The following is a 24,536-nucleotide window of genomic DNA, read 5'->3' as shown; positions in this document are numbered from 1 at the left end:
TTTTACCCATTATTTTTATTCTGGCAGTTTCTCTGTAGTATAGTCTGTCTTTCAGAACAAATGGTGTTTCTGTGTGCAGTCTGAGGGGTTTGGACCTGCCCAGCTAGCAAGTGTCTGCATACCCAGCATGTTGTACAGGAGCTGCTAATGCCTGTGCAGACCCTGTGGCAGGCACCCAGCTCCCTTGAAGGGGCTTTACTGGACTCACTAAATGGTGACATTAAAAAAAAAAAATCCTCTTGGGTCTCTTGGGTGCTTTGCTGGGAACAGCCAGTACTGTATGCTTTGTTAGGCGCCCTTTCTGCCAAACCTGAAGCTGCAGATTGCCTTGCTGGGCATTTTGTTTGTGTTGGGCAGTTTCAGTTGTCGGAGGATGATAGAGGCAGGTGGAAGTCCCTTGTCTACAGGCTGTTTGCCCATAAATCTGGGAGGAATAGGGGAAGGTAACAGGAATGGAGAGGAGTGTGGGAGGAGTGGTGCCTGGGGTTTGTGGGGGTTTTATTGACTGATTCCAGCATTTTAACTAACCCTGTGAACTAGGTTATTCTCAGCAGGGTGAGGTGTGGCTTGACGGCTGCTGTGGGAAGGAAGGATGAGATCCTGACGAGTGCTGTCCCCCCAGCCCCCTTCACAGGGAATTACAGACTGACGATGTTGCAGGTCAGTCGCTGAGCCTTTCGCCGTCTGCCTGCTCTGTCCGAAAGTGCGGACTCTTTCCTGGTCTCCTCTGCTTATCCTAAGCAGGGGGAAGCACCGAATGAAAACGTTTGTGACTCTTCTGCCTCCTTTCCAGGCTCTCTGACAGCAGCTTCCTTTTTGAGAGGGTGGCACAAAGTCTGGCATAATCTAAGTGTTATATAACCTGGAGTAATGACTTGCTTTACTTCTTTAAAAGGAGGTGATGACGCCAGAGATCTGCTTCCTTCAGACGCGCCGATTGTGCGCAAGGACTGGCTGATCTCGTGAAATGATGTGGTACTATAACTAGCTATGCTTTTTTTTTTTCCTCTTTTCTTCCTCCTTCCCTTTGATCTACTGCATATGATGGAATACAAAATAGAAATCCTTCTATGTGGTTCAAGAACAGCCCCTATCCATGGCTCTGCACTTTCTATATATATATGTATATGGATTTTTTCAAATGTTTTTTTACCTGTAGCTACATGCTCTTTTCTTAAAGCTGCCACAAACGTGAGAGTAGCATGAATGCACAGGGAGCAGGGTCAATGAGCAAGCAGTCATTAGCTGAACCAAAGAATTGCTCCAAGTCTTCCACCCAGAGAAGTATCTTGTTTCTTCCTGCTTTTCTGATAGGCTTTGCAGGATATGGGGGTTGTGCTTTATTGGCCAAAACCTTGCTTTTCTCTTTTCACAAAGCAGCCAGAGAATCTAATGAAGGACAGTCACACTTACTTCTCTATCACATTTGGTACCTTTTTCCTCATGTACATTTTTAATAGTCATCTTCGTACTGCACCTAGTGATTGCTAGTAGATACCCTACTCCATCATCTGCAACTTCTGAAACAATGACGAAATCACAAGGAAACTAATTAGCAAATTTGTAATGTGATATTTTCCCTCTTGGTAAGTAGGGAAAGGTAAGGAGTGGCAAAGTGACTTTGCCAAGGTCGCCTGATGAGTGCGATGAAGCCAAAGTGAAAATCCTCTGCTTTACGTTTTAGGCAGCACCCCTTTTATTTTCAAATGTACTAAGTGAAACACTTCTCTGTTTTGCATTTGAGTTTAAACTATGCAAGGGGTCCTTATTTTCATTTTTTCTTAATTTGTCTAGTATTGTGCTGTTTTTAATGACTGGTTAAATAAAATGTGCATGTAGCTATATGTTGTAAAAGGATAATACTTTTAGCTAAGAAGCAGCAGCAAGTTTGGAAGGAGGGGGAACTGTTTTAATTAAAGTAGAAGTATTCTTCAGATTTTAAAACACAATATCACATCACAGTTATTTGCTTTATTTGTCGTTTTAATTTCCTGCTTAGGCTTTATAGAAAACTGCAACACTGAACTTTCAGAAGTGTCTGGCTCATCGTTTGAATCAAAGTTTTTTGATGCAATACCCATTTTTTATTTTAATAACGGTAGTTTGGACTACAGATGTTGAAAATGTCTTGTTCACGTTTTCTTCAGCATGCAGTTCACTGACTCAGTCTCAAAAAAATTCTAAGTAGGAGTCAGAAGACGTTATTTTCACTTGCAAATATGCAAATAGGAATGAGACAGGGGAAAGCTACAAGATAAAATCTTTTTGGGCTAGGTGAACGAAACTTCTAGTTTAAATCTCTGTCAAAACAAATTTTGCAATTAAAACATCTGTAGGTAATCATCTATGTAAAATATTTAAATACTTGAACTGTTAGAAGCAGTTTTTGTGTACTCAGCTTGTGATTTATGTCAAATTTGCACTTAGATGAAAACTGGAATGAAATTAAAGTTGTACAAGATCACTCTTCTATGGTGCACAAATACATTGTGTCATCTTAAGCAGCAGAAATGTAGCAAGTTATAGGAAGAGATGAGAAACAGTTTCTTGAATATAACTGGGATTGTAACTCAATGGATTTAGCTTTGATTAAGATGATGATAAATATCTATGGTATAAATCCTTTGACTTAAAATCTTGTCTAATAACAGCTTGTTTCGTTCAATACATTTAAACAACCTTTGAAAGCCTGGGACTGCAGTCTGAAGCATTGTATGTTTTGCCACAGTGACAGTCTAAAAAGCATTTGCAGAAGGTACTGCATTCATCACTACCTGTATTTTGTGTGATTAGATTTTTGTTACACTATGTACAACTTCCCCCCCAGTTATGATATAGATGAGTGTGGGAAAGAAAATAAACCAAGATTTATATGAATACAAATAAAATGACAAAAACCAGATTGATCAAATTTTATGCTTTACAGTTCAGTCCAAAACTCACTGAAGTCAATGGAAAGACTTGTCTGGTTTTCCATGGTTGGTTTAGATCTTACTCAAAAAGAGTTTTTATTTACAGTGCAGTGTTTGTTTAAAAAGCAAATGATTCTCAAAGCCTGGCAATACTCAGTTGCCAACAAATAGTGTTATGGAGTTTGAGTTTGATTCTGTCTGAACTGTTTTAGGTTGATAAACACCACCTTATACCACAACAAACTCAAACTTGATATTCTTGTGTGTTTTCCATGTTGCTAAAACAACATGGAAAAGAGGACAGGGAAAGTGGCCTTAATGATATTTGTATGTGCTACTAGCAGTTGATAATTAAGAGTGAAATTTGGCTGTCAAAGCCTAGTTTGTGTTTAATAACTTACAAACAATTCAGATTTGTAGGCAGCTTCTCTACTTGTTGGAGATCAGTGGGGTGTGCAGAAGCAGCTGGTGGATGTGGAGCATGCCTGTGAGAAAGCTGTGGGATGGGGAAGGGACTGCACAGCCAGCATGGAGCAGTTGAGGGTGGGGAAGGAAAATCTCTTCTGTTCTGCAGGGTGGCGATGAGGGTGAACAGCATACAGGGCAGTCACTGGAGAGAAGGGAACCACCCTAGCTTGCAGGGACCAAGAGCATGGTGGGACGTTATGGATCCAGGGCTTCTCACCTGTGCTGCACTTGGTGGGCTTGGATCAGGTCAATGTCGAGCAGTCCTGGAGCTGCTCAGCCTGCAGAGCTCAGCAAGGAGAGCAGTGGGTTGAGAGAACCAGGTTCAAGGTGGAGAATGGGCATGGGGATGGGGAAGGAGCTACTGCAGCTTGAAGGGCTAGGGAAGGAAAGTCACTTGTGATATGTTTTGGGATATTTTGTTGAAACTTTTTAGTTGAACTGAGTTTAGTTTGATTCCCTCCTCCCCCCTCCCATCTCCAATGTTCTCTGCTATACAGAGGAGCTAGTGTCCTGAAAAACTTTACGATGGAGCTTCTTGTGTGTGTAGGGAGACTTAGGTGTGAATTTTAACCCTTAAGAATTTGCAGTGCTCAGGGATGCTGACATTGCTGCTGAAAAGACTTGTCAGTTGAATAAAAAACATGTTCTGAAGAGCCTTTATCTTGATATTCTATGCAAATACAAACTTTATAGTGATTTTTTTTTTCTTAACAGGGGAATCTCCTATGTTGTTTGCAGGGAAACCTCTTAAGTGACAACAGTTTCTTGAGAAGCCTCTTCTGATGTATAGCAGAGTCATACAATTGCAAAGAGCTTGTGGTTTGAGCATGAGGTAGGTGAGGTATGACAGCTAGGTAAGATTTCAGACCCTCTAGGGGAGGGAGAACATTCTTCCTTACTGGCAAGGCTGGCCTCACAGAAAAGCTATTCAGTAAATGGGCTTATCTGTAACGAGATTACCTTCCATGAGGAGATCATTTTATAAACTGACTGTTTCTGGCAGATCTAATTCTTGGCTGTGTGAATATGTATTTATTGTGGCTAGCAGTGCTGGCCTAACCAGTAGGCTGTTGCGAGTAGAAAAGCTAGAAAAATTCCTTCCCATTTTGCACACTAGGATGAAGAAGGAAATTCCCTTTTTATTGCTGCATGCAGAAGGACAGGTATAGGTCACCTGTTTCCCCCAATGTATTGAACTTTCATTTTCCTTGTGCTTGGTTGCTGTAATAAGCATGCCTTGGAAAGTACCCAGTTGTATTTACACAAATACTTGTCTTTAAATCTTGCTTCCCAGTTTCATAAATCTGTTAGGTCAGATGCTGAGGTCATGTTTGGTTATTTATTCCAACCCTACAAAGTCCTTATAAGGCCTGCTGCAAGATTCTCGGCTATGTACTTTTCTTAATATATTTGTCTCTCTTTTCCCCCTTGATAAACACTGCATGTTCTTGTATACCAGCCAGGCTATTCGAATCTGTGACATAAGTGAAAGGCTGTCTTGTTACTGAGCCTCTTAATTTTAATATAGTTCATCTTTTCTTTGGTAAAATTTATATGGCTCTTAATTATGAAAATAGCACCTCTGGGTTGTTTCAAAGGTGTGATATACCCTGAAGCAACAAGGATATTTTGATGGTAGCAAGCATTCACTGTGCCCTACCACCCTCTCAAATGAAAGGTCTAATTAAAATGGCTGGAGTCACACAAAAGGTAACCGGGCTCTGCCCTGGCTGTGTTTGGAGATCTTTAGATCAACCTTTACTGTTACAAGTGCAGCTCATTGTCCTGGAGTCCTGCAGATCTGTGCCAGAGCTGTTCAGAAACAGCCTGCTTCAGGCTTCTTGCGCCCATCCTGGTTTTCCTGACTCTCACTTGCCAGTTGTTTCAAGCAAAGAGCTGACTTCATTATGTGGACAAATGCTCCCTAGGAGCGAGCTGATTTCATTATGTGTCTATCAGCCCAGGTTTGCTGTTTGTTACTGGCAGTGGGTATGCCTGTGAAGAGAATCAGGTATGGAAGAAGTCTCTGTAGCACTGAAGAAGGTTAGGTGTGATGGTTAGCCTTTAGGGGTTCAACCACAGCTTTAAAGTACTTATTCTGTCATGTACTTACTCTCTCCTGTACCTGTCCTTTTGGTGCAGAGGGATGATGGGGAGAAAGGCTCGCTCAGAATAAGCTTGCACTCCACAAATTCTGACAGGTTGTTTCCTAAAAAGTGGGAAATCTTATTCATAGTCCATTTGCTGCACTGTGAGCCTTCTGCAGACTAGCAGTGCTGTACGAGTTGCTGATCTAACGAAGCAAACAGGATGCCCTTTCGCCTGTTACTGTGCAAACAAGTTACCAGCTCGCATCGAATTGCTCAGGTTTCAGTCGAGGTTTCCTGGAAGTTAGCAGGCATTATGCAAATAGTTCATAAAATCACAGATACCAAGATTGTTTTCAAAGCCAAAAAGGCTGTACTTCTTTTTGCAACTTATCTCCCCCCTGTGCTGTGAAACTTGGAAGTGTGGTTACGGTCCCGCATGTGCCCTGCTCTGAATGTCCTGTTGTCTGTTGGGATTCCCCTTGTGCGGGGCCCCGCTGGAGCCCGAATGGTTATGTAAGGATTTTTATTTTATTCTCAGTCTTGGTCTCTGCCACTAGTTGAACTGGATCACGGGCTGAGTGAATGGGATCTGACCCGATCTAAACGGCGTGCAGCTCTGCCGCTCGAGAGGAGAGAAGGACCTCCCCCGTACACACCCACTCAGCCTCCCTGCTCCTCTTCTCTCTTTTAAAACTCTTTTCCCAGGCTTAACTGAGGTTGCTCCCGCTGATCAGGAACACGTACCGAAGCCAAACCGACCGGGCAGCGCAGCTCCAGGCATCGGTCCCTGGTGGAGCAGCAGCTACCTTGGGCAGGGCTGTGTTGTTTGACTCTCCAAGCGGGGGAGAAGATAGTGACAATTTTTAGGCTGAACACGAGGCATATTTAACTAGTTATATAACAGTGACCCTGGTCCGTCTCAGCTGGGTGCAGGGAGGATATATGCCTGCTGATTCCCGTCACACCGGCTGGGTGGATTCAAGCACTAGGAGCTATTTACCAAAGTTATTTTCAGAAACCTTAAGTGCAGGTTTCCCTGCCTGTACCCTGGACTGTTTTATCAGGAGGCATTTCCCGCTTGCGAACTGAACAGCCAGTGAGAGTGGATTTAGTGCTCGCTGGGCTGCAGGCAGAGATAACGAGTTGTCGGGAGTGACTGGAAACTTTTGTCCTGAAGACCCTGAGACAAGAATAGCAGAAGGGGCTGAAAGCGTGCGGCCACATTGAACAAGTGTTGGGGCAGTCACGGCCAGAGGTCTTGCCTCGGTGCACTGAGCAGCATGTTACTCTTGGATGAGTCTCAGCAGTTTCCAGGTAGGACACAGGTTGGTTTTTTGTGTTTTTTTGCTTTGTGTCCCCCCGCTTCTGTTTTCTGTTCCCTCTTGCTTTCCTGTTACAGACCATTCATTCTCCCTCCCCTGTGCAGGAGCACCCTACTCAGTGCCTAGCAAAGTGCATCAGGAGCGGAGACTCAGGGGCTCAGGTTTTAATTTGCTACCTACCTGGCAGGGATGGAAATGGTTGAATTGTCAGAGTCTTGCAGTGCTTGTTGGTTTGATGGAGTGGATATGAGGAGAAAGCTCTTTCTTTCTTTGTGCTTTTAATTCTGAAGACTTTGGTGATAGGACATTCTGGGTCTGGCTGTTATTATTTCTGCTGCTGTTATATTGTAACGCTGCAAAAGTAATTTTTAGCAAGAGAGGAGGCAGCTGTTAACATCAGTGTGATTTTATATCCAGTGTCCTCTTCCCCACCCCCTTCAACTTTTTGTGTATACTTTCCCCCAACATCCTACTCGATAAGAGTTTTGAGAGCTTCTTTTGTCAGTGAAATATTTGGTTACTTGCTGACTGGGCAGCAGTGTGGGCACCAGGCAGAGCTGTTGATGCTTGCTGCAGATCCTCTAATTAGTGCCTAATAGACTAAGAGCTACTTGGCTATTTCCGCTTCCCCCCCCCCCCCCCCCCCATCAAATGGAAGATGGGGCTGCTGCTTAGTTTGCTTGATAGTGGGAGGATGTTGTCTGGAGAAAAAACTTTGTTCAGATTTGAAGAACTTTCTAAATATGTAATTTAACTTGTTACTTTGAGGTCAGGTACTCGGGGACACCAAGCTTCTTCCACCTTATTCACATGGCAAATACCTCCAAAGTTCATGCTATGAACTTAATAGGCTGGTCAAAATTGGTCCCGAGAAGTTCCAGCTCTGGGTTCCTGGTTTATTATAGGAGTCTAGTGCAGTGTGGTCTTCATGAGGAGTTTTTATAGAAATAAGCCATGCAGTATTTGTTATCCATTAGTGGGAGGGGTGGATTCTAGCAAAAAAACCCTTTTCCTGCTTTCTTATTTCTCTGGTTGTGGTGGCAGGACAAAGAAGCTAATTCTGGGAGAGTGTGAACTGAGAAGAGAAAGGAATTATGACACAAAATGAGTTTGGATAAATGAGGAATCTGGGTGATACAAGTGGCTTATGTAACTCAGTCTAGATAATAGGTATAAAAAGAGAAGACAGGGGAGGGGAAGATGCTTTTGGAAATGAGACTGTAGGTCATAGATGGAGGGAGAATGCAAGGTTAGAGGCCCTCCAAAAATTTTGGGTGGAAAGATATTTTGGGGTCACTTGTACAAATGTGAGAGAGAGAGAGTGCAAATGAGCCCTTCCTTGTACAGCATCGCTTGTCAAGTTATAAAGTCTGGGGCAAGGTTTATCACAGTCTGCTCTACCAGTGGGGAAATTATCTCTGTTTGAGGAAGCATTTGTAACTGATCTAACATGGCTGTGCTCTGGCTGGTGGATCCAGGAGGATCTCTGTCCCACTTTTCCATAACTGCCTTGTCCCCAGAGAAGATGATAAAACTGCACAAGGTCACAGAGTGAGTCTGGGGCAGAACTGAGGCATCATGTTCTTCCCTGCCTTTGCGTTTCAACCACTGATCAGTATTTCTTTTTCCCTCTGGTTTACATGGCTTTTTCTCAGTCTAGGTGCCTGAACACTTCTTTGGTGTGTTCAAAGTAGCGAGCGCTTGTATATGCAGTGCTGTGCTATCTGTTTATTATTTAAAAATGTTTCTGGAAAGTTAGAGAGTATTTTAGTTATTTTTATGGTAGCACTCACCAGGTAGTAAATCAAGGTTTGTTGCAGTACACTACCTATCCCCTGTTTGAAAAGAGGCAGCTGCCCTGCAAGAAAAATGTCTCTTATTTGAAGAGCCCTGTCTCTTCCCCATATACACACATGCTTCTTTTTTTACCATAGAGGTAGCTGTAATGTTAGCAACCTTCTGAAGGAGCTAGTGCTTGTCTTTTTTCCAGGCTGTAATGGGCTGAGGTTTTGGGGTGTTACATTTTTGGGTGGGAGTGTCCTTGTGACATTGTGGCTTCAATTTGTGTGAGTCTAATTACCATGAACAACTTTGCTGCCCTTTGTCAAACTCCTTTAGCAGCACACAAAGCAGCACCAATATTTTGAAAAGGAAAACTAGAAACAGATTGTTCTTTGACCGATGGTGTTTCATCCTGGTCCTATTAGCTTTCTCCAGTGCTCTCGGTCACTTTTCTGGCTGCACTTGATGGCAGAAGTGCCAGTGGAATGCGGTGGCACACAGGCTCAAACTCAACAGTTTGCATTTTTCTCCCAAATGATGCCTCCCTCATTAAACAGAGTCCTTAAAAATTCTCCTGAAATTACTTAAGAGACTGAAGCAGAAAAAGGGAATGCAGCTGAAGTTCTGTGCTTTGTTACAGTTCTAAAAAAATCCACAACTATGTTTTGGTTTTCCAAGTAGGAAATTATATTTAAGGAGAGGAAAGAGAGCCTGTTGGTTGGAGCATAGGACAGCGAGCCAGCAACTTGGGAGTTACTTAGCACTGATGCCTACCTGATTTCTTTGCCTTAGTTTCCTCCTCTGCACGATGAACAGGAGGGTGTTTCACAGGTTATTGTGAGGACCCTGTCGTGCTTGTGAACTCCTTTGACACTGAACTAGAGTGCAAATGCCAGGTATTATAATTTTGAAATCTCTCCTCTCTTATACTGTTGCCATCGTGAGCAACAACAAAGGAGCACTCAGACGCTGAAGGATGCTTTACACTGGGATTATTTCCCATGCTGCTCTTTTAAATTAGGAGTTGAGTATCAGCTGTCTTCTCCCCCCTCCCTGTTATCAGGTCCTGAACAAAGCTATGGTGAGGGCTTGAGGCAGAGATCAAAGTTCAGCTTGTGCTTGTTGTTTGTTTGCCATTTTGGTGGCCTTGGAAGTGTGTGGCAGCAATAATCCCTTCTTTATTATTTCTTGCTGCTCTGAGGGTATCCTGGTGTAAAGCTAATACCACAACTCTCAGCTACCTAGTGTAAACTAATGCTTATGTAATCATTGCATAATGCAGAATGCTTGCTCCCCTACTCGTCCTCTTTTCTTAGTCCCTGAAATTTATCCCTAGAAGAGTCATGGTAGCAGCCAGCTGGATTCGCTGTGCTGGGAACATGTCAAGCCCCCATAGGCATCTATTTTCTGAAGTTGGGAGGGGAAATTTATCTTCGTTACCTAAATCAATATTTATCCACCTTAATGGAATAGAGCAGATTTTTTTTTTTTTTAAGTTTTGAACTATTGTGAAAATAAATAAGGTCTGATTGTTAGATCTGGTTACTTGTGGTTTAGATCCCTCTGGTAATTTTTTGTAATCTGGCTGGAAAACTATGTTCTGGGTTACTAGTTAACTGGGATAACCAGAAAGGGGAGGTTTCAGTTCCCTCCTGCACGCAGCTCGTTGAAAACTTCCCAGCACTTGAGGCTGAAACACTTCCTGACTCCAGTGCAGCAGTTTTATGTAACTCGGTTGCTCTCGCGCACCCCCAGCTAAAGGACAAACGTAACCCATCCCTGCTTCACTCGCTACCTTCGCGGGTGTTTCCTGGCTTTGTTTCCTGGTCTTGACTAATGCCCACAGTGTCAGTGTGTGTGTGTGGGGGGGGTGTTAGGTTTGAGGACTTTTATTGGGAAAAGTAATTTTGATTGTATATCTAGAAGAGGGATGCCAGGTAGCAGCATTCTGCCTTTTTCCAGTTCTTGCCATCTCAAAGCACTATGAAAACGTTTGATTCGAAATTTCAGAACCCTCCTTTGAGCGTATCAGAGCTGGAAACGGGCACGAGATTGCCCACCGCTCCGGAGTAACCATCAACCTTCCCTCCGTGGTGCCTGCGAGAGGGAGGACGACCTGACGCGCACCCCTTCTGGGCTGCGTTCTGGGGGCTTGTGCAGGGATGGGACCGAGGTCCCGGGGGGGCTGGGCACAGCCGCCCCGGCGCGGGGCTGGCCGGAGCAGCTACCTGCCGCGCTCCGGTGGCGCGAGGTGCCGGCGGCTGCACGCCCGTGCCATACCACGGTTATATAAGTGCTCTTTGGTGTTTATGTAACCCGGGTCTCGGCGTCCGCAGTGTTGAGGCCCGGCCAGAACAAGAGCTCTTGGGTATTTGGGGCCTGGTTCTGCTTGCATAATCCCAGGGTTAGAAGATATATTGCCTGTCACCAAAGTTGGCTGTTTGATGTTCCAGTTTGCCTCTCGGCACTTCTTGGCTGCTTCCTTTCCCTTTTGGTTTTTGGGTGGTATCTTCCTTGCTCCTGCCCTTCAATTCTGCTGCCTTTTTGTTCCTGAAGGGTTCCTTCAGGCCAGGAAAGGAGCTTTATTCTGCAGCATAACCTCATCAGTAACTGATATACTGAAAGATCTCTGAAGGAAAAAAAAGAAAGGCAGTGCTGCCTTATAATTTATCTTTTAAAGTTTTCCATCGATTGGGACTTACTTCCTGCCCAAGAAGGAGGCTGGAGATGAGTTTGGCTTTTGTGTGTTCCTGGTCTGACTCCCTCCCCGTGCTCTGGCCCGCAGAGCCTGTGCTGGTGGTGTTTTCTTCAGAGCTCATTTCATGTTTCTCCCCTCCGTCCTCAGGTCCTGGGCTGGGGATGGAGGCAGCCTGCCATTTCTCACCAGCAATCTGCAGATTTCACGTAGGTGTCTTGAACTCACAGTGACTGATTGCTTTACAGATACCTAGAGAAATGAAAAATGTGTTACTCAGACTTCAAGCAGAGCTATTTGTTATACCAATATGACAGTCTCTGTGTCTGGTTGCGGTGACAAGTATGAACGACAGACCTGAGGTGGTTAACTCCTAGATAAATCAGCAATGGGAATGAAGATGTTAGAGCTGATGTACGTGCCGTTTGACAGGCGAGGGGAGCTTCCCTTGAGAGCAGGCAAGCTCTGGGGCTGGGCAGGCTCAGCCCGAAAGATGCCTTTGTGTCTCGCAGCAGCCTGGCTGTGACTCAGCAGGACACCAACCATTGCAGCCAGCAGCAGAGCTGGGGTGAAAGCAATGGTGGAAATCGGTCATTCTTCTGATCAGTAGGCTGCGTTCAGCCGGAGTCGAGCGGGGACAGCATGCAGCGAGGGGCTGGGGGCTGCAGGTCCTGCCGCCTGAGGCACACAGCGTGGCTGCCCTCTTGGCCGGGGTGCCGCACGCCTGGCCTGGGAGCTCCTCGCGGCCGTGGCCCTAGTGAGGAGAGGACATCCACGAGGGCCACCCAGACAAGCACAGGAGTACCCCACGCGTGCGAGAAACCACCGGTGTAGACAACAGGCTGATCCCGGCTCGGCGCTGGCTCTCGTGTTGTCAGCGAGTGGGCGGCTGCTCGCGGCTGGAGAGGCCCGAGAGGCGCCTGGCACGCTGGGTCCCGGCGTGCTGGCGGGGAGCTCGGCCAAGCGGGTGCTGCGGCGCGGCCGGCACGGGGGGGTAGGTGTGCCGGCTTATATAATGCTTACATAATTAGGGCTTTGTTAAGCAGTTGTGGCTGGGAGGGGCGTCCTGCCATCGAAGACTGAGCCCGATTATTTTCCGAGGAGAACAAAGTCTTGTTGCTAATTAGCTGCCCTGGTAGCGGCTGCAGGGGGTAGCCACGGCCCTGAGTCCCTGGAGGGGCTGTGTCCCCCTCTGTCCACCCTGTGGGGTGGCTTTGCTGGTGCTTGGGGAGGAAGGAACCAGGTGTTGACGTGTGTCAAGCCCTGGGAGGGGGGCTTTGTGGCTCTCCTGGATGTTGCAACAGGTAGGGCCTGGAGGAAGGGAGTCTGAGCTTCCCCCTTTCACCTACACCATCCTTGAGGGGTTTCACAAGGAATTTCCTGCCTCCAGCCTTGGGGTGCTCAAGGATTTTTGTAATGCTGCCTCTATGAGAGGGTGCTCTGTGCAGACACCTCTCCTCCCTTCTTGCATCGCATTCACGCAACAGCTGCACCAGTTGCATACAAAGAAAGAATATTCTGAAAATATTTAATTTATATTCCGCAGCTGAATATAGGATGAGCTAGAGCACTCTGGCTGTTGCCAGCCTCTGAGGTGATTGCTGTGCTGCACTTAGAGAACTGCCGTTCTTCAGGTGCCGAGTACAGTTGAACTCTGGCATCACCTGCACACCTCTCCAGTGCCCAGTGCACTGGGAAAACATCACTTAACCCCAGAGAATATCTTCGAGCCTGACAGTGCCTTTGCAGTCAGGCTTGCTCTGCAGAGTCGCTTCTCTAGCCTTTGGCACAGTTGTAGTTCAGTGTGTCAGTGACTGCGAGTGTTGCAGCTGGAGCTGTGCAATTAGTCTTTCTTGTGCTATCCCTCAGTGCTCCTCCCATTCTTGCTTTGACAGCTCAGTACTGGCTGTAGTAGTACTAGCTAGTACTAGCTAGTCTCTGACAAGCTAATGCCCGCAAACTGCATGGAAGTTCCCAGAATGCCTGCAATAATATTTAACTGCTCCTTGTTCTTCAGGACAAAAGAGAGCTCCTGTCGTGGTTTAACCCCAGCCAACAACCAAGCACCATGCAGCTGCTCACTCACTTCCCCCCACCCAGTGGGATGGGGGAGAGAATCGGGGAAAAAAAACTTGTGGGTTGAGATAAGAACAGTTTAATAGGACAGAAAGGAAGAAAATAATAATGACAATAATAACAATAAAAGAATTTGAATATACAAAACAAGTGATGCACAATGCAATTGCTCACCACTCGCTGATTGATGCCCAGTTAGTTCCCGAGCAGCGATCTCCACCCCCAGGCCAACTCCCCCCAGTTTATATACTGGGCATGATGTCACATGGTATGGAATACCCCTTTGGCCAGTTTGGGTCAGCTGTCTTGGCTGTGTCCCCTCCCAGCTTCTTGTGCCCCTCCAGCCTTCTTGCTGGCTGGGCATGAGAAGCTGAAAAAACCTTGATTTAGTATAAACACTACTTAGCAACAACTGAAAACATCAGTGCATTATCAACATTCTTCTCATGCTAAATCCAAAACACAGCACTATACCAGCTACTAGAAAGAAAATTAACTCTATCCCAGCTGAAACCAGGACAGCTCCCAAAGCAAGAATTAACTCCTCGCTGCTCTGCATGCAGCTACCTTCCTCACCATGCATGCACATCCTTGTCCTTAGGGTAGGAAATAATGCCCAAAGCCTAAGCAAAATAGTGCTATTTGGTATCCTGAGTTTCCGTAGTGAAATGATTTTAGAAATAAACAAGTGTCTGTTTTTTAGTGGTATGCCTTCCTGGGAATCATTGGCGTTAACCCTGGCAGAGAAGTTGGCCTCCCAGGCAGAGGGTGTACCCCTAGTTAGCCGCGTTAGCTAGCTAGTAACTGAGGAGGCAAGGAAGTAACCATCTCGCACAGTGTTTTGTCTACTGAGGGGTCTCTTGGACCTTCTTGTGCAGCAGCCTCAGGTAGGGGACCTTCAGGTCTTATCCTGAGTGCCAATTTCTGTACTCCTAGGAGTGTTGGACTGTTGCTGGAGCAGAGCTGTGAGTGTTTACTTGTGTGTGCACAGACACTTGGACTTACTGAGGTTTGCCTTGGAGTGTGGAGGTGGGATGCAGCTATAACACTGTTTCTCACACACCTCGATGTCAGGAGAAGACTGCGTTAGTTACAGAAATCTCATGCCTCAAAAAAAATGTACTTGCGGCTTCACGACATTTCACAGCAACCTGAGCCTCTTTGTAGAGCAGGCTGTGTGTGTTGAGAGCAAGTCACTGCTGAATCAAAGATGCTAGAGAATATTCTCTAGGCTGTAACCCATGCTGTTTTAAGGAAAGTTGGAGAGTATTCTGCAAGAAGGAAGTGATGAGGTGAGTTTAGTAAGCTTGGGTGCAATAGGAAGTGCCCAACAGTGGGACAAAACTTTTGCTATGTTATGCATCATGAGTCATACCTGTGTGCAGTGTTTAGGGGCGGCGCTGACAGTCACACCACATAGGGAGCATCTGAAGCAGAGTTATACAGAGCAGTCACAACTCTTTTCCTTCCGGAGACTTCTAAACTGTAATACGCAAGTGTTGGGCAAGAAGCCAAACACTTCCCCCTGCTTGTATGTACAGCTGGGGGCGGTGATTGCTGCTGCTTACTGAGCAAAGAAAACTGGCAACCCCTGGTCTGCAGCACAAACCAGAGCCGCGTTGTAGTCAGGTCTATTGGGTCTTGACGGTGCAGGCACATTTAAACCTCTAAAGTGCATGAGAAAGGATAGTCGTGCCCCTCTTGGCATTCCAGGTACCTTGCAGGACAGAGTGCCTGGGTGTGTGCAGGTGTCTGTAACCAAGCACCAGTGGGAACTGCCTGGGGACCTCTCAGAGAGCTGTAACCCACCTGAAGGAGCAGCTGCTTGACAGGCTCACTGGCTGCATTGATGCTATCACCACTACCCTCAGGAAACCCTCTTTGTAGAGCTGGTGCCTCTTCTGGTGAGCACAGTGCAAAACATGCAGCAGAGCTGGTGCGAATCCAGCAGTTGGTGTTCCAGCTGATTCTCAATGCCCACAGTGTGTAAGCATGGAATGGGTTTACATCTTTGTCGGCGACCACAACTGACCCATGGCTGTCTTTTGCTGAGCAGACTTGGGCCTGCTCTTTCGCCCAGCTGCGCTTGGGCATATGTGGCTGATCGCGCTGTGTAGGGCTGTGCTGGGTTGTTACCCATGGGCTGGTGGCAATGCTTTTCTCATTGAAGCAATGTGGATTAACTGCCCAGGTCTTCCTAGAGTGCGCTAACAGCTTAAGCATGATCAGGCAGTTATCAACATGCAAATATGGCTGATGAATTTTTGTGTTGTGTAAAAAGCTACTTGTATAGCCATGTCAGAGTGGCATGTTGAGCTCCTGTTACAAAACCATAATTGCATTTCTGTTGTAGATGTAGGCTTGGCAAAATTGGGGCAGGAATTATTCCATTGATCACCTGATGGGACCTGTTCAACGAGGCCGTTCCCACACTCCCTCCAACTCAAAGACTAAACCTGTTCTTGTACAAAATGGGGTTTTATGTGTGTAGTTATTGTTTCTCAATGTGTTTCTGTCCCAGTGTGGGTCCCAGTTACACAGCTTGGAGGTCACCATGCTGGAGCACAGCCACATGGCTGCAGTGGGGAGCCTCGCTTTTCATATGCGATAAGATTTAGGCTGTCTCCACAATCAGGAGTTTAATACAAAACAGCAACAAAACAATTCCTGCTAGTAACTGCCAGCTCATGTCACAGGTGTGGTGGGAGCTGTTGCATGGTTAGACTTGTGATTTTATCATTGTGTTAGTTAAGCTTTGTGAAAAGCAGCTTTATTCATTGTAGTGGCAAGGGCAGGACCAGCCTCGGGAAGCCGTCTGTCCTCTGAATCCCACTGCAGCTGAATCAGTGTCATGTTTGGTACTGTCGCTAGCGTGGAAGAGATCTCAGTGTCTAGATGCGTATGCGTCAGGAATGTGGGCTGAGGCACAGATTGTGTTCCTCACCTCAGAACTTGTATTGGCAGGACAAACACCAGCCTGAGCAGACATGGCTGTCATGGATGAGGGCCTGTACGCAGTGCAGGACCAAATTTATCACCAGATTTTGGGCTTCAGGCTCCTGGTCAGATGAGAATTATATTGTAAAAAAAGCCTGTCTGATCCAGCTGTGTGTAGGTTTCACCAGGGCTTGTATTACATATGATTAAGAAAGAAAAGGTAAAATGCAGAGGTGGAATGAGTCTACACAGGGATAGCACAACAAATACAAAAACATATAGAGGAGACATTTAGTGGCCTCAACTTTGGACTGCTGAGCCTTTGGATTTTGTTAGCATCACCCTCATCCTGAAGGCACCCTTTCCCAGCACAGTGCGGGAGGCAGAGTCGCTGCCAAAGGAGGTGACGCGGGTAATTGCTGGGGTTTGGGGAAAGAAGTGCTTCCTCTTCCAAACGAGCTTGACTTTGTGCTCTCTGGTGCCTTGTCAAGGTCCCCTGGGCCCAGGGTGAGATGGCAGCAGTGTAACCATGGCAGTGTTTGGTCTCCCGGATAGTCACTGCTTTAATGACTCATCCCGGAGCGTGGGGTCACGTGTGCAGCCTCCCCGCTTCCCTTTGCCCTATTTCATCCAATCTTTTGATCTAGTTATATAACCAGGAGTCGAGAGGGGTGGGGGGAAGGAAACAGTGCTGAAGAACTGAACTGCAGGTGATGTGACTAAAATGTGTCCGTAGCTCAAATAGGAGAGCTGTTGTCTGGGAAGCCTGGGAAACTGGGTTTATTCCCAGCACAGTTCTCTGTCTGCAAGTGAATGTGTTGCATGATATCTGTGCTTGTAAGTTTAAGGAGGCATGGTGGGAGGACGGGGCACCAGGACCTTGGCTGTGGTAGGATAACTACCATGACTGTAGCAGCGAAACCCTTTGCTTTTATCTTCGCATGCAACATAACTCTTTCTTGCATTCATCATGAGATCCATTTCATCCCATAAGTTGTGGATACCTGTTTTTCCAGTATGTGTAGGACTGGCTGGCACTGATGTTCACTGAAATGTTTGGGCTGCTGCTGGTATTGGTCCATGGTGGGGTGAGCCCTAAAGTCCTAAATGGATTCTGACATAGCAAATGCTGGGGCAGGTCTGATGGGATGTCTGGAGAGGAAGCTTGCAAAGTTGGTGCTTTTGACCACAGTGTGAATCTAGTTCTTGTCATCTTGATTTTAAGAGGTGATGCTGGTGGTAAGGTTAATTTAATAGGCATATTAACGTGGCAGCTGTAGAGGTGCCTGTACATGCAACATGCTGTACTGAAGCATCCTTCTTTTAAGCTCCCAGCTTTTTGAGAAGGGATGCTCTTTGTCTTCAGGTCCCACGGAGTCACAATGTGATGCTTGTTGGTTCTGTATTACTTCATCTGCCACATTCTTCTGCACTGATGTCTTCTTTCCTTCTTTCTTTCAAAGTTCTGTCCAAGTGTCACTTCAGTTCAGTCATTAGCTCAGATACACAGTATAAGCAAGAAAGCTGATTATGAGATGAGGTTCACGGTATCTCTTTGACTGACACAAGGGAACAAGGTGCTTCAAAGAAGCTATTACAAGGCTTGTCAGAAACAGTTTACTTCTAGGGAAGCTTTTGAACAGAAACATTTCCTTTCTGTGCTCTGCAACCATTAGCTTGGTCACTGGCAGCCTGTTGAAGAGCAAAATGTCACATAGAACAAGGTGTCATTTCACATAGTGCTTTAAGGCTGAAATCAGCCACTAATGGAAGTCTGAAAATAGGAGAATGCAGAGAAAAAGGAATGCGTGTGATTTATAATATAGAAAGAATATTGCCACGTACCATTTAAATCATGAGAGTGGAGCCTGGTGATAAAACCACTGAGCTGCCTGCTAAGCCATGGCCCAGTGCTTGAACCAGATAACCTCTCGCATGGTATGTTCTGTTAACTTGGAAGGTGGTTACAGAGGTGTCGTATAAATGGAAATTTCTGCCCCACTTGAATGCTGTGAAACAAAGAAAAAGAGATTTGCGTTCCTTGTTTTAATCAGAGCTCATCAGGCCCCTGTAGGAAAACAGGCCCTTAGGGGCAGCAAGTGCTCTACATGGACTGAAATAATTTTGCCTTGTTTTCTTGTCAGGATACTTTCGGGCTGTGTTGAGTGGTGTTAGTCTTGGCTTTCACTGGGAACAGACCCTTCACTGTAAAACTTTTTAATACTCTTTGAGTGGCTGTCAGAAAGGACCCCAGTTTTGACCCTCAGAGAAACATGCTTGCAAACGCGTGAGAACAGGGATTGTTGGTTCCCATTCAGCTCAAATCCTGATGAATGCTCATGTAAAAGCCAGCTGCCAGCCTGGCAGAATTGTTCTCATGTCATTACCTCCTTGTCTTTTCAGACCAACCCCAGGAAGCTGTGTTCAGCGGTGACCATGTTGAACATGCAGAGGATGGAGAATGGCAGCGCTCTACTTCAACTACCTCATCTCAGAGTGAGCGGGCAGAGCGACTTTTGCAGAACCAGCACAAGAGCCTGGCCTCTGAGGACACCAAAAAGAAGAGGGCTCAGAAACCGTCTCACATGCGGAGGAACATAAGGTAAGCAGCAGCAGGACAGAAGCAGCTAGGGTCCTGTATAGCCTTTGGGTAAAAATGGAATCTCTGGACTTTGCTTTTGAGCTACATTTTGCCACTGCTGGCAAACCAGATGGCTTTTCTTTTCCAAAACCCTAGGATTTCACCAGTGGGAGTAGTATGATCTCAGACTGGAGTGCTGCATGTGGGTGCAGACTTGTTTGGTATTTCAGAAGAGTGAATATTTGGTTATGGAATATCTTGAAAAAATTATGTATTTGCTGCTGGCTTTTAAGAAATGTAATTGAAAAACAGTGCCACCATTAAGTAAACATCCAGTTTTGGATATCTGCTGATGAGGATCCTATTGCAAACAGCCTAAAATATAGTCCTTCCCTCTGCTATCCTGGGTACTTGTTGGCAGGAATGCTGATGCTGTGACTGGTGACTGAAATGTTGGAAATCAATTTCACCTGAATTTTATAAAGCAGTATTGCTTGATTGTGTAAGTCAGCACATATATTCTGGGGCAAGTTATGAGGTGGTAATTCACTGTGAAATTCTGTTCAAGGGCATCTAAAATGCTCACAGGAGTCATAATGGAGCAGGAACTCTTGTGGCAGCAAGTGGCTCTTTTGACCTGTGTGTAACATGCTGGTGGTCCTTGGTTCCTATTTAAGCTTGTGCAGATTGATTTACTTAAAGCTGAAGGAATGAGCATTGAGTAGGCCTTGGAAACTGAGACCTCATTAGGATGGAGGAGATGTCCCTGCAATGTGGAGTTGGGTGGATTTAAAGGCTAGTTTGAGGGAGCTGGATTTTACCACTGCTTGTACTGCACCTCTCCTCTGGCAAAAGAGCGTTCATTTCCAGGGCTGCACATGTGAAACTGAAGAGGGGGGAAAGCAATTTTTGGAAGTAATGAAAATTACCCATACAGGTAAGGTGCTTTGAGAGCATCCTTTGAAACAATTGTTAAAGCCATTAGAGGTTCTAGTTCCTGAAAATGCTATGTCAGAGGAGAATCAGGGTGATGACTTTCTGTGGGTGAATTGATGCCTTTTCTTCCCATATATCTTCTTTGCATGACTTTGTGCATTTCTGTTTATAAACTGCATAGTAATAAATAACATCCTTTCAGATAGAAGAACTAGTCTATGATAACCTAGTTTAAGTATCTACTTACCCACTCACATTTTTCCTCCTTTCATTATTTTGCTTCTGTCAAACCTTTGTCTTTTCCTTGACTAATAGTAGTGTTACCTGTAGTTGGGAAACACAGTCTTGAAATAGCTGTAGAATTTGTCTATAGCATTTGGCGATGATGTTCCTAGTCAGTGTAGCTGACAGACTACCTGGCGCTTGTCAGTCATCTTTTGAGCCAGGTGTACAGCCATTCACGTTTTTGGAAGAAATTGTTTGAGTGTAACCAAATCATGTTTCTCTGCTCCTGTGTTCAGAAAGCTGTTGCGTGAGGACCAACTGGAAGCCGTGACAAAAGCAGCCCAGCAGGAAGAGTTGGAGAGAAGGAAACGGCTAGAGCAGCAGCGGAAGGATTATCCAGCCACTATACCAACTGTACCCCTAGAGTTTCTTCCTGGTAAGCAGCAGGAGATGCCACCTGAAGCAAGATTTTTAAGGATAGAAGCTGAATGAAGAAGAATGTAGTGCTATGCTTGTCTGTGATAGGACAAGGGGTAATGGTTTTAAACTAAAAGAGGATAGATTCAGACTTGGACATAAGGAAGAAATTTTTTACGATGAGGGTGGTGAAACAATGGAACAGGTTGCCTGGAGAGGTTGTAGATGCCCCATCCCTGAAAACATTCAAGGTCAGGTTGGATGGGGCTTTCAGCAACCTGATCTAGTTGAAGATGTCACTGGTCATGGCAGGGGGGTTGGACTGGATAACCTTTAAAGGTCCCTTCCAACCCGAACTATTCTATGATTCTATGCTGCACTTGGACTTTCAAGTGTAAACTCTTGAAACGGCTGTTCCAAACTACTTGTCGGTTCAGTGTAGTCAGTTCCACTTCTGAGCTAGTTCTGAATCAAGATGCTGTGGCTGCATGGTTGAAAGGTGGCAAGTAACTTTTGTGGAAGATATTTTGACAAGTCAATTGTGTGTAAGCAGGATGCTGGAACAGGTCTCTCTTGTCATTCCAACTGGTATGGAAGCTTAAACCAACAGACTTGACAGAAATACTGTGTCCTTTGTCCAGATCTTATTTGTACTGTGAATGATCTGGTAATGCATGGGTCTGGTAATAAGCATAGTGGAACAACAGACTGGGTGCACATATGTTCATGATGTAACCTTGTCCTGTCTTGCATGTTTCAGCAAGCAGTGAAATAGCAGGCAGTATAAATGGTTAAGCATCACCCTTGTCTTCCAGTGAATATGTCATTTTGCATTCTAACCTGGATGATTTCAGTGATCTAGTTTATGGCACAGCCTCTCAGACTGGTGTAAAGGGCAGAGAAGTGCAGTTGGAAGTTGTGTTGGGGCAAGGAGTTCTTGAGTTGACTTTGCCTCTTGAGAAAATATATATTCTCCCTTAAGTGCAAGTGTTCAAAACATTTTTGCATAGAGGGAAAGGAATAAGAGCTATTTAAAACACTTGTTGCAGAGTAGGTTGCACCCCCAGAAGAACATCATTGCTTGCTGAGTCATTGCAGTGGTGCTTATTTGGCCCTGTTAGCTATCCTCTCTCCCTTCCATGGCAGTACTTAAACACACAAACAAATGGTCTTGATCAGCAAAAGTTGTTTATGGTATGTGGGATGTAATTATTACAGTGTCCCTACTAACAAAGGGCAGTTATCATCCCTTCAGCAGTTGGTACTTTCTCTGCTGGTTGAAAACCAGCTTTTACTTCCGAGACCCCCCTCCAAAAAAAAAGAATAAATTAAAAAAGGGACTTCAGCATGTTGCATGGTCAGTGTGCCCCAGCCAGGGCATGCAATAGAGAGGGTGCAATGGGCTATTGTTTCGGCATATTGAGAAAGGAGGAGATTGTGACCCAGGAAGCTGAGTCATAGCAGTATTGTAGACAGTGAGAGTCTGTTATGGAAAATTCCAGAGCTAAGTTACTGGAGCAAAAGTGGAAGGAAATACTGTCTGGTTTCCGAACAGTTTTGTCTCCTTCCCCATTATTATGAATTACTTATTGTTTGTGTAATTTATGTTTGTAGAGGACATCGTTTTCAGAACAGCAGAGGCTACTCAGCTCCCCCCTCAGGTCCTGGCTGAGGAAGTGATTTGCCTAGATAGTACCAGCAGTGGCAGTGAAGATGATGCTAAAGGAAAAAATAGCATTAAAGATGGTAAGTGACCAATTGCTTCAGCCTGGTCTTCTCACAATATGCTGTTTATTTAGCCACAAGTCTCCTGTTTTCATCTAGTCAGATGCTCCAGTAGTGACTCACTTCAGATTTTTGTAAGCCTATTGGTTTCCAAATATATGGCCACTTCTGGCCTTTGACTCCTAAACTGACATTTAAAAAATGGCCTATCAGGCACTCTTGAGAACTTGTGTTTATTTCTGGTTTATAAATGCACTTAATTTTGCTTGGTGCTCTGCTGAAGAATGCTTACATGAGATGTGGTGTCATCTGCTGTGTATAAAATGAGCATCTAAGTATTCTGATCTGCAATTGAAAGTGGTTTTTGTGTCCCTTGTCCCAAACAGATCTAGCCTGACTCCTTTATACCACTCCGGTAGAGTACTTCAGCCTGATTTCCTTGGTGGTCCTTAGACATTGTATCAACAGTTAAAATACATATCTGGGTTTGGGAATTAAGAGGACATAGGGAGGAGAACATAAAACACTTACAGAAACTGTCTCATGTTCTGTTTGGAAGCCCAAATTAGTGTTCTCTGAAACTTGGGGAAATTCAGGGAAACTCATGCTTTTATAAGCTGCTCTGAGGGGCCTGATGTGTGCCCGGATTGTGCCAGCTTGTTCAGAATAGGTCATTAGGCCAGTGTGGAATTGCAAAAGGTGGTAGCCTTGTTTTCCTGATACCTTTTTTTTTTTATTATTTTTTTTATTTATAATAAACCTTGATGTCAAGTTAACTTTTGCCCTTATTCTCTCCTGTTTTGATTGCTTTACAGAAGTGATTGAGCTGAGTTCGGGAGAGGATGATGCCCTCCAAATTGTGGACAGCAGTGACTCTGGCAATGAAGGGGAGGAGGATGGCAGTGAAGAGAGCAGTGGCTCTCATGTGAATGATGCCTTAAATAAGTCAGATGCTCTGGGGCAGGTCATTGTCAACATCAATCATCCACCAAACGAGGAGGACATTTTCCTGGCTCCCCAGCTTGCACATGCAGTAAAACCTCATCAGGTAGGCTTTGTTATCCTTGAAAATGCAATGAATTCAGGCAAGCCTGCCTTGTAATCTCAGCAGAACTTCTTTGGTGAGCTCTGTGACCAGCCTGGTTGTGGTGGTGGTGGCTGTTGCGGACAGTCAAATGGTAAGGACAAATTAAAGGAAGACCAGGGCTATCTATTACTTCAGCTATTGTTATCATCAGACCTTTGTATATTTAAATGAACATTTTAAAAATAAAATTATATTTATAAACAAACTAATTGACCCCAATTCAAATTCTCTGGCTACAAATGAATTTTGATTTATTGTTACATTCTCAGGAAGTTTCATGAGTATCTAAAAATACTGACTTTCTGAGCCTTCCCTAGATTAGAGTACTGTAGTGAACTTGAAACATCCCCTTTATATTTTCATGGTTTATGCAATCTTACTGTGCTTGTCACTCTGTAAATATATACTGATCTTGGTTTTTTCTCCATCTAATACCTTATTTACTTTTCTGTCTAGATTGGTGGGATCCGATTCCTGTATGACAACTTGGTTGAGTCCTTGGAGAGATTTAAAACCAGCAGTGGGTTTGGGTGTATTTTAGCACATAGCATGGGCCTGGGCAAGACCATACAGGTCATCTCTTTCTTGGATGTACTTTTTCGGCACACGGAGGCAAAGACTGTTCTTGCCATTGTACCTGTAAGTAGCCACATGAAGGGCTGGCTGAGGGGCTTCCTTACACTGCTTCTTTCTTTGTGTAGAGAATATTGATTAGTGTCCTGTCTCACATCAAGCTCTATCATACCCTTGCTGCTCTTCTCCCTCTTTTGTTCCCCGTGTCCCTGAGTTTGCCTGCTGTGGTCTGCTCCTTCTGTCTGGGCACAGCTGGGTGTCATTTCCTATTCTCATTTTTGCTCTTAAAATCCTGAGTGACTCAACTAGATTCTTAATCCTTCCATGGCTAACTTTTTCAGGTGAATACGCTCCAAAACTGGCTAGCAGAATTCAACATGTGGCTCCCAGCACCTGAAAACCTTCCTGCTGATTATAACTCCAAAGAGGTCCAGCCCCGCACCTTCAAAGTCCACATCCTGAATGATGAACACAAGTAGGTGTCAGTAAAAGCCTTTTGAGCTCTTGGACTGCATCTTATGGAACTGTTTTCAGAATTGCTGTTGCAGACTGTTTAGTATGGGCTAATTCTGTGCCCTCGATTCCCAGATCTTTCCCACTCTGCATTTGTTGCGGATGCTGTCTTAAGGGGAGGATTTGGGTACCTGTGAGAGATTTACTGTCTCTTTCATTAAATATTTATATCTTGTACTTCTTTCTTACACTGCTAA

General features: G+C 45.1%; 1 protein-coding gene across 4 annotated transcripts in view; it reads left to right on the top strand.

Moving 5' to 3' along the window:
* Positions 1-24,536, top strand: part of RAD54L2 (RAD54 like 2) — a 72,598-nt gene that overhangs the window by 30,357 nt on the left and 17,705 nt on the right. For 3 of the 4 annotated variants that reach the window (XM_052776221.1, XM_052776218.1, XM_052776219.1), the window contains 6 exons: positions 18,686-18,884; positions 20,321-20,460; positions 22,056-22,187; positions 22,982-23,214; positions 23,710-23,892; positions 24,168-24,301. In XM_052776221.1, coding sequence (XP_052632181.1) covers positions 18,686-18,884; positions 20,321-20,460; positions 22,056-22,187; positions 22,982-23,214; positions 23,710-23,892; positions 24,168-24,301 — 1,021 coding nt within the window. Of the gene's footprint in view, positions 1-6,049; positions 6,785-18,685; positions 18,885-20,320; positions 20,461-22,055; positions 22,188-22,981; positions 23,215-23,709; positions 23,893-24,167; positions 24,302-24,536 lie in introns of those variants that run through there. The other variant, XM_052776220.1, reaches the window with a different exon arrangement.

This window comes from Harpia harpyja, chromosome Z (genome assembly GCF_026419915.1).
Source record: "Harpia harpyja isolate bHarHar1 chromosome Z, bHarHar1 primary haplotype, whole genome shotgun sequence".
In the NCBI taxonomy this organism is placed as follows: Eukaryota; Metazoa; Chordata; class Aves; order Accipitriformes; family Accipitridae; genus Harpia; species Harpia harpyja.
This window is presented reverse-complemented; position numbering and strand designations above follow the sequence as displayed.